General features: G+C 46.8%; 1 protein-coding gene across 1 annotated transcript in view; it reads right to left on the reverse strand.

The window, feature by feature from the left end:
• LPL (lipoprotein lipase) overlaps window positions 1-16,828 on the reverse strand; it is a 33,815-nt gene that overhangs the window by 13,912 nt on the left and 3,075 nt on the right. Inside the window, exons 2-4 of the mRNA XM_075605000.1 lie at window positions 6,943-7,118; window positions 4,425-4,604; window positions 615-726 (exon numbers count right to left, since the gene is read on the reverse strand). Coding sequence (XP_075461115.1) covers window positions 615-726; window positions 4,425-4,604; window positions 6,943-7,118 — 468 coding nt within the window. The remainder of the gene's footprint in view (window positions 1-614; window positions 727-4,424; window positions 4,605-6,942; window positions 7,119-16,828) is intronic.

Genomic DNA, 16,828 nt, shown 5'->3' on the forward strand with positions numbered 1-16,828 from the left:
TAGCCTTGGGGGATAGATCAGGAATGAAACATTCTGGGTTTGTTATTAACTTGTTTCTGTGACATTTGAAATGCGTTAAAGCAGCAATGCCAGCTACTGTACTCATTTTTCAAAACAAGGAGCTGAGGAGGTGAACCCCTCATCTCCAGGAACCCGAGTTTCTGACATGTCTTACGTTTTTGGAGTCAGAATACAAAATGGCAGCCATACCATGGGTCAATAGGAAGTCACAAAGAATGACGTTGCTGCTTCCCATTGGATGACTGCGGGAACCATCTTTGCACCAGCATTGAAAATTGTACTGATGTCAGGAATAAAGGGGCACCCTGAGCTGAAAATAAAGAGGCTCAGCTCCAGAGGACCCCTCTTCTTCGAAGCCTACTAGAAAAATAAATCTACATTTTCGATTGCTGCTTAACAACCTGAATAATATATTCAGATCATGTGCTTCGACTGTTATATTTTGAGGCTGCATTTATAACTGTTGTGGATTAATACATACTGTATGCACATACAGGTTCTGTTCTGCACATTTTACTTGCATTGCATAGACAGGAACATTATTACCTGCAACAGGTTATAAAGAATTGGTAGAAAGTTATAATGATTCTCACCTGTTATTCTGTTCACCTTTCTGGTAGTCAGACTCCCGGCAACCCCGGCTGCATGAGCACCAAGACTGTATCCCAAAATATGAATGTTGTCCACTGGATAATTTAACTTTTCCTATTAAAACAAACAAACACCAACAACTGAGTGAGCACTGTGTTTTAAATAAAATATATGTTAATTTTGCACTAATCTTGGGAAAGCATTGTGAAAACGTATTAGAGCTTGCATATTTGAAAATATGTCTATAGATCTTATACTTTGTGTGTGTTTATATATATATATATAATATATATTTATTATATATATATTTATATAATACCTCCATAGGAAAAAAGAGGCAGCACTCTGTTGTAATCCAAAATAGGTGTATTAGATATAAAAAGCACACACAGACAAACTCTCTACTGTATGTGTGCTTTTTATATCTAATACACCTATTTTGGAGTGCTGCCTCTTTTTTCCTATGGAAATATTTTTTTTATTGTATCGATATGGGATGAGCACCTACAACTATTATACTACCGGAGTGCCAACTGCTGCTATAATAATAATTATTATATATATATATATATACAGCTAAACCCCGTTATAACGCGCCTCGTTATACCGCGATTCGGTTATAACGCGGTTTTCCCGTGGCTCCCGTTTTTAAAAAAAAAAAAAAAAAAAAAAATTTAAAAAAAATTTTTTTTTGCACACTGCACACGCTGCACACGCTGCACACACTCACTGCACACACACTGCTCATTGCTCACACTGCCACACTGCACACTCACTGCTCATTGCTCACACTGACACACTGCACACACACTGCACACTGCACACACACTGCTCATTGCTCACACTGCACACACTGACACACTGCACACACACTGCTCATTGCTCACACTGCACACACACTGCACACACACTGCACACACACTGCACACACTGACACACTGCACACACACTGCACACACACTGCACACTGCACACACTGCACACACACTGCACACTGCACACACACTGCTCATTGGACACACTGCACACACACTGCACACACACTGCACACACTGCTCATTGCTGACACTGCACACACTGACACACTGCACACACACTGCACACTGCACACACACTGCTCATTGCTCACACTGCACACACTGACACACTGCACACACACTGCACACACACTGCACACTGCTCATTGCTCACACTGCACACACTGCACACACTGACACACTGCACACACACTGCACACTGCACATAATTATTATATAGAAATAAACAGACAACTGCACTTTAACAGATGTATTTTGCCTGTCTTGTGACTTTTGTTTCACAAAGTTAAGGGGGTGGGAAGTCATTGTGCTGTGGGGGTTGGGGGGGTGGCGGGGCCCTGCGCTGCGCTGCGGCTACTGCTGCGGCAGAGTTTATTCGAGCATTTGCCCGTTCTCTGCCGCAGCAGTAGCCTGGCGCGCGCCCGAGAGTGACGGGCGCGCGCCGAAGCAGCGGAAGAGCGCCCTCCGATCGCGGCGCTCTCCCTACCGCTGCCGGGTCCGCCGGGTCCCCCGGTACCCCCTGCCGCTGTCCCACGATCGCGGGACACCAGGGCTCCCTCGGGGAGCCCCTGGACGCGCGTGCAGGGGGCGCACGCTCCCGATGACGCGTGACCGCGCGTCTATGACGCTCGGCACGCCGAGGGGCGGCCACTAGCAAGCCGGGAGATTTCCCGGCTTGCGGTACCGACCACACTCGAATAAAGTGTGTCGGTACTGTATGGCGGGCCCTGTACTGCGGCGGGGGGGGGGGTTAGCGGTCTGTGTGTGTGAGTGCGAGTGCCTGTCTGTGTGTGTGTGTGAGTGCGTGAGTGCCTGCATGTGTATGCGCGCGTGTGTGTGTATGAGTGCGTGAGTGCCTGTGTGTGTGTGTGTGTGTGTATGTGTGTATGTATGAGTGCTCCAGCCCGAGTCCGTGGAGGGAGGGGGGGCGGGAGAGTAGCGGGTCCCTCCTGCAGCCAGTGGAGGGAGGGACCCATAGAAATGAACAGCACTTGTGTTACCAAAAGATGAAGATGATCATCTTGGCAATGAGGCTAGGCAGATTTCTGTACCAAAGATAGATTACATGTCAGCAAGATTGTCATTTGTTGTTAAATACCCCACACGTTGCACATAGTGTTAGCATATTAAAGCGAGGCCTTTTTACCATGCTTAAGTTCTACATACCTGGTCCCTCCTGCAGTCCGGGGAGGGGGGGGAGAGTAGCAGCTCCCTCCTGCAGTCCGTGTAGGGAGGGGGGGGGAGAGTAGCAGCTCCCTCCTGCAGTCCGTGGAGGGAGGGGGAGGAGAGTAGCGGGTCCCTCCGCTCAAGCCACGCCCCCCCTCCCTGTCAAACCTCCCACCTCCCGCTCCGGCTCTTACACTTACTTACACACACACTCAGACACTTACACACACTCACAGACACTTACACACACGCGAGGGCCCTGTGCTGCGGCGGGGGGGGGGGGGGGTTAGCGGTCTTCCGGAGACTGCTTACCTGTCTCCAAAAGCAGCACACTTATGCAGGCACCCCTCACGTTCGCCGTGCGCATGCGCATGCGCCGTGCGGCTCGTGAGGAGTGGATGTTGCCTGCCAGTTCCCGCGGTGACAGGGGGAAGCGGGGACAGGAGGGACATCCCCGCTCCCATCTCCTGCCCCGCGGCCTGTCCCGCGGTGACAGGGGGAAGCGGGGACAGGAGGGACATCCCCGCTCCCATCTCCTGCCCCGCGGCCTGTCCCGCGGTGACAGGGGGAAGCGGGGACAGGAGGGACATCCCCGCTCCCATCTCCTGCCCCGCGGCCTGTCCCGCGGTGACAGGGGGAAGCGGGGAGCGGAGGGACATGCCCGCTCCCATCTCCTGTCCCGCGGGATGAATATGCGCTAAAGCGCGGCGGCCATTTTTTTTTCTCGCGACCCCGTTAGTAACGCGGTGGTCTCGGGGTGGACCCCGAGACCCGCGTTATAACGGGGTTTAGCTGTATATATATATATACACACTCTAATGCAATCAATTATAATGTCCAGTCAAATGAGCTCATGTGTGAAAGTTCGTAGAAAATTCTGGAGTCTACGGGGCTTATTCTGTAAACTCAGATAGTACTGGACCGAGCGATCGGCACAGAAAGCCCCAATCAAGTCAATGGGCTTTCCATGCAGATCGCATGGTTCAGCGCTAACAGAACTTACAGAATAAGCCCCCAAGGCTGCTGCTTAAAGGATGCACCACATCCAAAGTAGACATTCCAAAAACTAAAAAGTGCATGCTCGAGGAAGTGATAACGTCAATTAATACATTTATATAAATGAAAAAACAAATGTATATAAACTCACAGGATACACAAACATGAATAAAGTACTGATAAAAAAGGTTATCCAGTTGGAGTGTCAGTCATCTACAATATATCATCAATGGTAAAATGAAGGTAATCTAGTAAATATATGTTCACATATACAGTACAAGTATCTGGCTAGTGGACTTGGAGTGAACGTGAAGATATTTGTGCGGGTAGAAAAAACAATGTTGAAAAACGCTGCCATTCAGATTCCTGTGTCCGTAAAAGCCTAGCAAGAGGCCAACCCAGATCTCATTGCAGTTGAGGGACAACAGGTGTACCGATGGGCTAGTAGAACAGGTCCCGTCATACATACTGTACACACATACATATAGTCCAGTGACAGGGCACTCACTTTGTAGTTGGTAGAATTCCTACTGGGTGCATCTTGAGAAAGGCTCCAGTGTGAAACGTAACATTGAGACAATAAACAATGAAAACTTTCTTAGGTATACTTACTTCCATCCAGTCAATGAAACTTGCAACATCCTGTCCAACTAGTTGCGTGTATTCAGCGGAAATTGGGTAGTGCTGCTGTGCTCGAGTTAGCCAGTCTACAACAACAACATTAGAATCTGGTTCTCTTCTGTAGAGGGCATCTACCAGCTTGGGAATCCAACTCTCAAACATACCAGTGACCTGAAAATACAATGCCATGAATCACTCTTCAGTTAACATGCCAATATGAAGATTGTATTATCTATTGTATTAGGTATGTTATAATGCAATGCACCATCATAACATTATTCAATGATGTGACTACTGACTGATGTCTTCCTGGAAATCTGGTGCAAGAAGGGCTGCATAACAATGACCAAATTGATTAGAGAATAAAAATCCCTTTAACTCCAATGGGATTTTTTTCTCCGCAGAATCTGGCATTGTGGTTCCAATATTGCCACCGTTTTACAGCCAAGAGGCTTGGATAAATAGCCCCATTGTACAGATGTACAGGTGTTATGGCACCTACTGGCTCTTTTATTATTATAGATGGATAGATGGATAGATGGATAGATGGATAGATGGATAGATGCATAGATGGATAGATGGATAGATGGATAGATGGATAGATGGATAGATGGATAGATGGATAGATGGATAGATGGATAGATGGATAGATGGGATAGATGGGATAGATGGGATAGATAGACACATAACAGGGCTCGACAAATGCACTCACCTGGGGTGAGTGCATTTTAGCTGCAGGCAGGCAGTGGTGCTCTGATTTGTATGTATTAACATACAAACACAAAAAATGTAGGTAGAACTAACCTATATAAGTGAAAACATATTGTGTGTACAAATATAATTGGTGAATTTATTATTAATATAATATATATAATATATATGTTAAGAACAATTGCATATAAGTGACAGATGTAATATAACAGTGATGATCTATAATGCAAGAGAAATGTGAATAAACACACAAAATGAATAATAAATAAAATGCAAAATGCATATATATGAAAAATAAAAAAGCGCAATCCCCTAGTGCATTATCCTCAATGATGCATTGAAGTAAAATTTATTATCAGAAATGTAAGGTAGGCAATACACACTTACAAGATGAAGGAGTTAAAATTCACATAAAGGTATCTTTACTCTGTAACCTTAGCGCACAACAGCTGGGATAAACGAGGGGAACCTCCTGATGGACTCACTATATCCACACGCCTGTAGACCCTCCGCCGAGAAGCTCTCACACATCAAGGCGACAGCAGTCAGAGTCACGATTGTACCAGGCACATTGTGGACGGTAATGGTCTTCCCTTCCCTCAGTTGGTACACACAAGGTGCCGGGAGTATTCACCAGTATGCAAGAGTTCCTCCAGTAGCTCCTCCCGGCACCTCGTTTGGAAGCGATTCTCCCTTGGATGAGCAGCCCCCCACATCACAAATTAAACCTGGCTTTGAATTAATTCCCCTTTTTCCACAAGAGGACTATTTTTACTGGACTTGAGTCTGATGGATTGAACTTTGATCTCCAATTGGTATTTATATCATTCTAGAGTCATTGTGTGCATTAATCTGTTTGTGTTAGCACTGCTTTGATTTTTGTCTGAGATATATATATATATATATATATATATTCGAAAATGAATAGACAATATCGTTCTGTGGCTAACTAAATGCTTTTATTTGTGTGAGGATTCGAGATACACTGATCTCTTCCTCCAGGGTGTTGTTACATTGAATAAAGCAGACAATGGGTTTACTCAAACAAGTGCATCTTGGAATGTGACTAGAGCTCATCCCTCTCCCCTGTGTAGTGTGTGATTTATGACTAGAGGTGTTAAATAGTCCCTGAATGTGAGGGATGTAAGAGAAAGTGTGTGTGTGTAAGTATGTGAATATAATTGCATTGAATAAAGCAGGCAAGGGGTTTACTCAAAAACAGTGCATCTTGGAATGTATATAGCTAGTCAACAGAAGCATGCATGTCGAGTATTCACTACAATGCAGAAGTATACAGTAAATCGCAAAAAATGTAATTGTCTTCAGTTGAATAAATCACTGTTTTGCATGATACAACATGAATCAATTAAATTATGTCTTACTAACATAATTATGTGCATAATTCTTAGAACATAAGGTTGAGCAGCTGAAATAGTTTATTCTGCGTGATGCATGAATATGTGTAATTACATCCATACAACACAGGCCTTATCTTCATGATGTATATTGTGAAAGAACCGCCAACTCTACATGGCAAAACATCTGAAAATCATTTAACAGTGGAGTGAACCAAACTTTTCAAAATGTCATTACATTTTGCCAGTCATCCTTAAAAGCTCTAGTTCCTAATCAATTAGGAAATTATATACCTTAAACACAGGAAGGCCTGTTCTGCCCTTTATTTTCTGGGAATTCCATGTATGATGTGCTCTGTCTGCACATGTATACTATATACTAAATGTATGTTAAGTTACATATATTATTGATAGTCAAAATTCTGAAAAATATATAGTCTTACCGTCCATCCATGGATTACCACAAATGTTTTGCTTGTGTGGTTGAAATTGCATTGATCAACTGTTTGTTCTTGACCAGGTACCAGATAACACGTGTCATCATCTGGTTCTTGTAAGGTTCGAAGGGAAAATTTGCTCTCAATGTTATTGAAATCAGTTTTCTTTCCGACCGTGCTTCCTGCAATGTAGAACACATCAAGCAGAATCATTATTGGGGATGTATGAGTCAAAGATTCCTTATTACTACAAAGCATATTTGATGTCATTGTTTGGAATCACGACTATCACTCAGGGATTGTCCTTACAGATTGCAGCTAAGCATTATGTATTCAACTGTCAAATAAACCACACGTAACAAACATAAAGAAATCCACTTGTTTTTGTTCCCAAGTAAACCAAGCAGGAGCAGAACTACAATTGCTGCAAGGCAACGAGACCATGCAATCTTAATGGGCCCACTCTGTGCTGATGAGGTAGAAGGTAGAATATTCTTGCACCAGGGCCCCTACTTTCATAATCTCTACACATTAATACATTGCTTTTATCCTGGTCTGCCATCTACATTAACAATGCTATGTTTATAATTTTCTGTTAATTGCCAGTAAAACCAAATGTTGATTAGGTAAGTAACTTCATAACAACTTCACAGCACATCAATGTGTCAATAAACCATGCATGAAACTTAAAGTGCTCCTCACCCCCTTTTTACCAGGATGGGCAGCAGGGGGCTCCCAGAGCTGAAACATGTTATTTTCAGCTCCAGACACCAGCCAGTTAAAAGTAGCGCTGGTACTTCCTGTTTTTTTAAATCCCCTGTGTCATGCTTGAGGCAGGAGACTCGGATCGCCATTTTGTTTCCTCTAGAGGGGACGGTAGTGTGCTACTTTTACCAGTAAGTATCTCTGGAACCGGGGGTTCCATGTTTTAGCTCTGGGGACCCTCTGTTTTTTTATCCTTGTAAACACAAAGGGGGTGGGGGGGAGCAAAATAAACAAACAAAAAAAAGAGATGGGGGGGAACTGCTGCTTTAATGATTAGTATAATGCAGATTCTATGTGCTGAGTAAGTAATAGTTTGTGCAACACATGGACCTCTCCTTCCATCTGGGCCTTCAGCAGGGCCCCTCCTTGGGCCACCGGTAGGCCCACATGGTCCTGTGCCCTCCTCTGGGCTCCACACCCACAGGTCCATAGCTACCCCCCCTTCTTCTTCTTCTCCCCCCCCCCAATACTTTCTTCTCCCACCCCACATACAGGCCAATACCCTGCTCATTTCATTTGACCTGGGCCGCAAGATTTCTGTTGGCGGCTCTGTGCACAGACTTATGAATGTGGAGGAACGTAAAAATTATTCACAGCACGACACTAATATAAGACCTCATTATCATATGTTAAGACAAAGTAATTCACAATGAATAAGCCATAAAAGGTGTCATCTACCATAAAAAGGTGTCATGGAATAGCACAGCTTAGTAAATATGCATTAAAGATTACCATTTTATCCTTTTAAAATATTTTCTAATATTCTAACCAATTTGTGTATCAAATGATTCTATTTATGCATCACTGAAGTCAAAATATATCTCATTTGTCTACTGTCTTTACAGTATCTCTTGTCAAATACGTCTAATTTGTCTATTCATCCCCTGTAGTATCCTAAAAATGTAAATCTTATATCAAAGTACAATTTCAAGTAATAAAAATATAAGACACAATACACAATGTCATTACAATATATGTTTTCAGCCCATAAACTAGCCCCAACAGTCCATTTATATCTTATGTTATACCTATATCAGTAATTGCAGTAATTTGCAATAGGACAGTCATATTGAAGTATTTTTTCTATGTATTTATTTTTGCTAAATTACTTTGCAATGACGGCTATTTTAAGCTTGGGAGGGGTCACCTCCCTTTTGTGTGATGTCATGTCGCAGGAGGCAGGACCAACAACAAGCAAGCTGTTCCCCACTAGAGAGGTGCACAATGTTTGCCCATGTTTACAAATCATGTGGAATTGGCTCATTTTGTTTGCGAAAAATGTTGCAAACATTTTTTGGTTTCCACCAGATTTCTCAAGACTGAGAAATACAGACCCTGAAATAGGGCTCTTGTGAAAGAGCAGACGAGAGACCTGTCAAACTTGATCTAAGTTGTGTTTGTACATGCCGTGTTAACCAACAACAAACTGGGAACACCTTCAATAGCCAAACAGATTTTTTTTTTTCTGTTTTTGTTTCTTTATCGTTAACCATTTACTGAATTAGTCATTTTACTCGGATCGTTTGAACTTTAATTGTGCAGTCTATCTTGGCAAGTGCACACCCCTTATTTACTATGTCAATATTTCTTCCATACAATTTAAATAACCAAACAGCATACTGTACACAACATACAGACTCTGTGTCCCACCCTCGGCACACTATGCTCCATGATCCCCCACCCCCCAAGTCCATTACCTCCTTAAACCCCCTCCCCCTAGGCCCATACCAGAGCACCCTTTTCTCCCAAGCTCATATCTCCTTTTTCCTCCCCTCAGGCCTGTCCAACATCACAGAGGAGGGAGCTGCTTCGTACATTTGTCCTGGGCCCAACTATTTCTGTTGGTGATCTTGATAAAACGCTTTCCTGGCAGTAGCTGATGAGTTCCTCCTGCTGTTTTCATACTATATTCTAGAGATGTGACAATGCTTTATTTTTCAGTTTGCTAATTTTTCAGAAATATCACTAAAATTCACAAGGGACAAAACGGGTTTAGGATTTTTTTTTTTTTTTACATTTCGCCCTTTTTTAAATGTTTTGGAATTTCATAAAAGGGGCAACATTTCACCATATGTGTTGTTAATTTTATAAAGAAAACAACGTCAAGGTCACGTGACAAATGTGACCTTGCACATTTTGATCGTGAGACCCTGCAGAAAAAAACAAAACATTTTTGCTGAGCGTTGTTATTTTTCACACATTCATGTGGAATTTTGCCACTTTCATGAACTTGTGTTTAGAGTTAGCACAGTCTATTATATTCCTTATGAAATATGGCAGTTTTATTATTATGCTTTTCCTGCGGATCAGTAGTGCTACATTATTCGTTTCATGTGCAAACCCTTGTCGATGCCTTCTGCGTTCTTTTGGGTTATATCTTTTTGTGATTTACCTTCCCTTTATCTTCATGCAACTGTGTTTAGAAAATGCAGTACCACATCTTCACATTTTCATAATCACTGTTCTGTCCCTCTCTCTGCCCTTTAACAGGGGCATTTCCTCTTGCTCGATTTTAGTTTAGTTTTGATCAAATAAATGCATCAGTTCCTCACATTTACGCCAATTTAATTATCTAAGCTGCCGATCGATCCATGCTACGTGATTAAAAATCGAAAAAGATCCTGCTTCCCAGGGCACCCAATATGGCCGCCTTTTTCAAAAGAGTAAGTACTGTGGCTTCCAAAACAGTTGCTATAGCAACCCAAGGAAGCTTAATACATTTAAAACCATTACATAGGGCATAAAGTTTGGAAAAACGCAGTAAGTATTAGCTAATACTATACAACTGATTTATTTAGAAAACAAACCACATAGGGTTTTGAGTGAAATGCTGCTTTAATAAGCTGTCATTTTTTGTTTATTATTTACACCATGACCTATTCAAAAGGATGTGAACCCACTAGCTTTAGAAGAGCTAGGGAAGCACTACTTCATAACACACTGATCAGGTTACTAAGATAATTAATTGAAACATGCATCTCTTGGTGTATCAGCTACTTTGCTTTCATTTTGCCTGTTTGTATCAGTGAGCAATATACAGTAGGAGTATTTACATGGAGAACTACTGTACATGGAGAAAGTAAAAGGAGTTACTTAATGTACATATGGTAACCAGTGAATTCCTGACTGCATTTTCTGCAATTACTATTAAACTGGAATGAGCCTAATCTGACAAGGAATGTAAATGTGCATGTCTGACTCTTGATAAGCTTCTTACACATCTTGCTTATTTGTCAATTGTATAAATGTATTCAACAATTCATTTTGTTCTCTGTAGCGACTTAATATTGTCAATCTGATACATTGTCCTCTATGTTTTCCTGCATTGTGATTGAAAACAAAAGTTTGGGGATTTCTGGATTATCCCTATTTCAGACGGACCAAATTGTTTCACATTTCTTCCTATCCCATTACTTGCAACGCACTACAATTGCCAGGCACGAATTACTCTAGCAGACAGAAATGTTCTCAGCGTTTGATTTGGCACCGTTATATCCCATGACGATAACTTTCCAAGAATTGCTGTTTATTTTAGTCCACAGTGACGTAGTCCTGTTAATTGAGCACTCTTCCCACTAACTTCAGGGTTTAACAAGTGAGAACTGGAGAATACAAAAGGTTTTTGTTGTTGTTGTAAAATGCATCGTTACTTGTAGACCGATACCATAAACATACAGAATTAAATATAAATGCCACACCTCTGAATTATTCCAATAATGTCTCATGTACATTTGACAATGTTATAAGGTGATTTCTAATTAAATCCTGTAATGACAAACTGGCTTAAGAAAGTTAAAAAGTTATCAAGCTGTCAACTGGTAATCTGCAAACATAACATATTGCTCTTAATTAAAAAAATAAATATAAATATATATATATATCATTCCTACTAAATTTGAACTTTAATCCTAAACATTTTTCCCACTGGCTTCTACTCCAATTGAAAAGATACAGCAATATAAAACTGCTGTCTAATAAAATAATGTGTATTTTATTACATGATTACTACACTTGAATGGTTTTAAAGGATACAAATACATGTTCAGACTCACATTTATACAGTGATAGGAATGTATTTGCTTGTTCAAGATACAACCAGATCTGTAACTGGAAACACCTCATTGTTTTAAAAGGGAATTTAAATTCCATAATTTAGATTATAACATTTAAAGTTGCATTCCCACTTAGCTCACTGAAAAAAGCAAACATTTTGTAAAAACATTTGCAATTCACTTCCTTAAGCAATCATTCTTTAAATACAGAAACCATAACTTTAATAAGCGTGCCTGTTTCTTCATCTTTTTGTAAGTTCAAAAGTTCAAGATTAAAACTACATGTACTGTATAAGGATTCTATGAAATTGGCTGCAAACCTATGGATTCAGTGATAACACATTAGCTATTTTTATTTCTGAAAATTAATAAATAAACAATAACTGTATATAGAAGAAACTTAGAAAGAAACATGGCATAAAGAGAAAGGTAAAAAAAATACTTTAGAAAGAATTAACAATCTTATACTATATTAGTGAAAGCACTGTATGCCTGTCTGGATGTCCTGTGTCCCTAGGGGGTCCCTGGGCCCACCCGCCCACCCGCCCCCGCACACCTCTCATTGGCCTGACACACACACACACACACACACACACACACACACACACACACACACACACACACACACACACACACACACACACACACACACACACACACCCTCTCACCCCTGTGGACTTGCCCCCCCCAACTGTCACCCCTCTGGCCCTCCTCAACGGCTGGCCGCCCTTGACCACCCACCCTCTCACCCCTTCTCCCTTCCTGGCGCTGGCCTGCAACAACAGAGCCACCCCCTATCACCATTACGGCCCCTTTGCTAAGCCCTTACCCCACGCGGCACTTTCCGCCGCGGGTCCTCTAAAACGAGCACGCTGCCGGCGGGGAGGGGGGGTTTCGGGGAGCAGAGGGGTCTGGCGGCCAGAAGGGGGATAGCAGTCAGGTTCCCCGCTTCGGGAACGGCGGCCGCGCACGGTAGGCGGAGGTACAGCCACTTGTGTGCCACGTGGTGCTCCCGCAGGGGGAGCACGGGCACTTGCGTGCTGCGAGCGTTAGGCCCGCCCGGTCCCGAGGCGGGAAGTGGAGCGGCCAGCCATGCGGCACCCCCCCCAACAACACCCTCTATCAGCACACGTACCCCACATCGCCGCCGCTAGACAGCAGAAACAGAACACTATCACCACCCCCCCTGCCACCACTCTGCGGGACCTCACAAACAGCCCGCTCACCCCCCCCCCTCTCTTTCTCCCCCCCCCCCTCCCCCCCCCCTCCCTCTCTTCCCCCCCCCCTCCCCTCTCTTTCTCCCCCCCTCCCCTCTCTTCTCCCCCCCCTCCCCTCTTTCTCCCACCCCCCCACATTCTCCCCCCTCCCCACTCTCACCCCCTCCCCACTCCCCCCCCTCTCTTCTCCCCCCCCTCCCTCTCTTCTCCCCCCCCCCTCTCTTCTCCCCCCCTCCCTCTCAACCCCCTTCCCTCACTTCTCCCCCCCCTCCCCTCTCTTCCCCCCTCCTCTCTTCTCCCCTCTTTCTCCCCCCTCTCTTTCTCCCCCCCTCCCTCACTCTTCCCCCCTCCCTCTCTTTCTCCCCCCCTCCCCTCTCTTTCTCCCCCCTCCCCTCTCTTTCTCCCCCACTCCCTCTCTTCTCCCCTCTCTTTCTCCCCCCCTCCCCCTCTCTTCTCCCCCCCCCTTCCCCCTCTTTCTCCCCCCCCTTCCCTCTCTTTCTCCCCCCCCCTCCCCTCTCTTTCTCCCCCCCCCTCCCCTCTCTTTCTCCCCCCCTCCCCTCTCTTTCTCCCCCCCCTCCCTTCTCTTTCTCCCCCCCTCCCCTCTTTCTCCCCCCCCTCTCTTTCTCCCCCCCTCCCCTCTCTTTCTCCCCCCTCCCCTCTTTCTCCCCCCCTCCCCTCTTCTCCCCCCCCCTCCCCTCTTTCTCCCCCCTCCCCTCTCTTTCTCCCCCCTCCCCCTCTTTCTCCCCCCCCTCCCCCTCTTTCACCCCCCTTCCCTCTCTTTCTCCACCCCCTCCCCTCTCTTCCCCCCTCCCTCTCCCCCCTCCCTCTTTTTCCCCTCTCTTTCTCCCCCCCTCTCTTTCTCCCCCCCTCCCCTCTCTTTCTCCCCCCCTCCCCTCTCTTTCTCCCCCCCCTCCCCTCTCTTTCTCCCCCCCTCCTTCTCTTTCTCCCCCCGTCCCTCTCTTTCTCCCCTCTCTTTCTCCCCTCTCTTTCTCCCCCCCTCCCCTCTCTTTCTCCCCCCCTCCCCTCTCTTTCTCCCCCCCTCCCCTCTCTTTCTCCCCCCCCTTCCCTCTCTTTCTCCCCCCCTTCCCTCTCTTTCTCCCCCCCTCCCCTCTCTTTCTCCCCCCTCCCCTCTCTTTCTCCGCCCCTCCCCTCTCTTTCTCCCCCCTCCCCTCTCTTTCTCCCCCCCTCCCTTCTCTTTCTCCCCCCCCTCCCCTCTCTTTCTCCCCCCTCCCCTCTCTTTCTCCCCCCCCTCCCCTCTCTTTCTCCCCCCCTCCCTCTCTTTCTCCCCCCCTCCCTCTCTTTCTCCCCTCTCTTTCTCCCCCCCTCCCCTCTCTTTCTCCCCCCCTCCCCTCTCTTCTCCCCCCCTTCCCTCTCTTTCCCCCCCTCCCCTCTTTTTCTCCCCCCCCCCTCCCCTCTCTTTCTCCACCCTCCCCTCTCTTTCTCCCCCCCTCCCTTCTCTTTCTCCCCCCCCTCCCTTCTCTTTCTCCCCCCCCCTCCCCTCTCTTTCTCCCCCCCCCCCCCCTCTCTTTCTCCCTCCCCTCTCTTTCTCCCCCCCCGCCTCTCTTTCTCCCCCCCCTCCCCTCTCTTTCTCCCCCCCCTCCCCTCTCTTTCTCCCCCCCCCTCTTTCTCCCCCCCCCTCCCTCTCTTTCTCCCCCCCCCCCTCTCTTTCTCCCCCCCCTCCCTCTCTTTCTCCCCCCCCCCCTCTCTTTCTCCCCCCCTCCCTCTCTTTCTCCCCCCCTCCCTCTCTTTCCTCCCCCCCTCCCTCTCTTTCTCCCCCCCCCTCCCTCTCTTTCTCCCCCCCCCTCCCTCTCTTTCTCCCCCCCCCCTCCCTCTCTTTCTCCCCCCCCTCCCTCTCTTTCTCCCCTCTCTTTCTCCCCTCTCTTTCTCCCCCCCCCTCCCCTCTCTTTCTCCCCCCCTCCCCTCTCTTTCTCCCCCCCCCTCCCCTCTCTTTCTCCCCCCCCCTCCCCTCTCTTTCTCCCCCCCCCTCCCCTCTCTTTCTCCCCCTCCTCTCTTTCTCCCCCCCTCTCTTTCTCCCCCCCCTCTCTTTCTCCCCCCCCTCTCTTTCTCCCCCCCCTCTCTTTCTCCCCCCCCTCCCTCTCTTTCCCCCCCTCCCCTCTCTTCCCCCCCTCCCCTCCCCCCCCTCCCCTCTCTTCCCCCCTCTCTTTTCCCCCCACACCAACCCACCTCTTTTCCCCCCACACCAACCCACCTCTTTTCCCCCCACACCAACCCACCTTTCCCCCCCCCCCCACCACCCCACCTCTTCCCCCCCCCACACCACCCCACCTCTTTCCCCCCCCCCCCACACCACCCCACCTCTTTCCCCCCCCCCACACCACCCCACCTCTTTTCCCTCCCCACACCACCCCACCACTTTCCCACACCACACCACCTCTTCTCCCCCCCACACCACCCCACCTCACAATTTTTGAACAACAACTACTGTACATCATATCATTTCACACATTTACATCCCGGGCAACGCCGGGTATATCTGCTAGTTTATTATAAAAACTGAGTTAGTAGTGTGCTCGCTTAAAACTATGAGAAATGATAACATGACAGATTGCAACACAATTCGAAATGCGACAGATTTCCTATGTGATTTAATTGTAATGATTTGCAGTGTACATCATACAGTACTGTACATCTTATGCAATAATGGCGTGACAACTTTTCATTTGTATTTCAACCAAATTGCTTTTCTGCACAGAAATTCCTTCCACTACCATCCAGCCATAAATAGTGTAAGCTTTGTGGTCAATCCTCCCTACCTTTTCAACCTCATTTTGCACTTGCAAATTTTTAGTTATTTATTTCACATGACGTCTTAGGCTCACTCTGCCTACTATGCGACATGCGCGCGCATTCGGCACTCTTGGATTGTGATAGGCAGTGTTCAAACTACAAATGACTCCAGGCGGCGAAGTACAGCGTTGACGCCGCTGCACTTGAGGAAGACAACTCAAGTTGTAATTTTATGCTGCAGCAGCGGCGGCGTCACGTGTACTTCGCCAGCCAATGAAATTACACACACACACACTTTGTTTCTTTTTTTATTTTTTATTACATGAATGACGGAGGATATGGAAGTCCCGCCTCTAAGTTGCGTCATTCAGTCTGCTGGGGATGAGCACACATCGCCCAGCAGACAGAGGCGCGCGAACGCGTTCTGAAGTAGGCAGAATAAGCTTGGCCTTAGATATAAAGTGTTGCTTACATCAGCATATTGCAGTATTAATGCGCTTTGCATTCATACGTGTATAAAGCTGCGGCCAGGGTGGCGCTGAGCGGGCGGGCTCACGCTGGCGGTGATGAAACACATTGCAGCAATGTGTGTGGCCAGCGTGAGCAAGCGCCTGCTTGGCGCTTAGCTGCTTACCGAAGCAAGCAAAATTGAATTTGCCTCTCGTTGGCGCGTCACGTGAGCAGTTCGCCTAATGAGGGCAAACCAGCTCCGCGACGTCATGGCCATGCCCCCAGCACCTAGCCGGCCACAAATCTCCCGGCTGAGCAGGGAGCGTGACGTCACCGCGCACGCTCCCTGCCTGCAGCCAAATGCCTCGTCCAGGGTGGAAACAGGCGCGCTGGCGCTCCAGCGCTGCGCCCTGCTCGGCCGGGCGACTCCTAGCCAGGTAGGTGCGCGCGTCTGGGGGCGCGGCCACAACGTCACGGAGCTGGTTCACCCTCATTGGGCGAACCGCTCACGTGACGCGCTTGCGAGCAGCAAAATCAATCAATCGCCCGTTCAGCGTGACCCTGGACAAGGCCTAAGGCCTCGCTCGGACATGGCACGTTGAGACGTGTGCGCGCGCACGTCCGTCGCAAATTTGGGTTGTTCGGTGGGAGTTTTCAAAC

The sequence above is a fragment of the Ascaphus truei genome, chromosome 1 (assembly GCF_040206685.1).
Source record: "Ascaphus truei isolate aAscTru1 chromosome 1, aAscTru1.hap1, whole genome shotgun sequence".
In the NCBI taxonomy this organism is placed as follows: domain Eukaryota; kingdom Metazoa; phylum Chordata; class Amphibia; order Anura; family Ascaphidae; genus Ascaphus; species Ascaphus truei.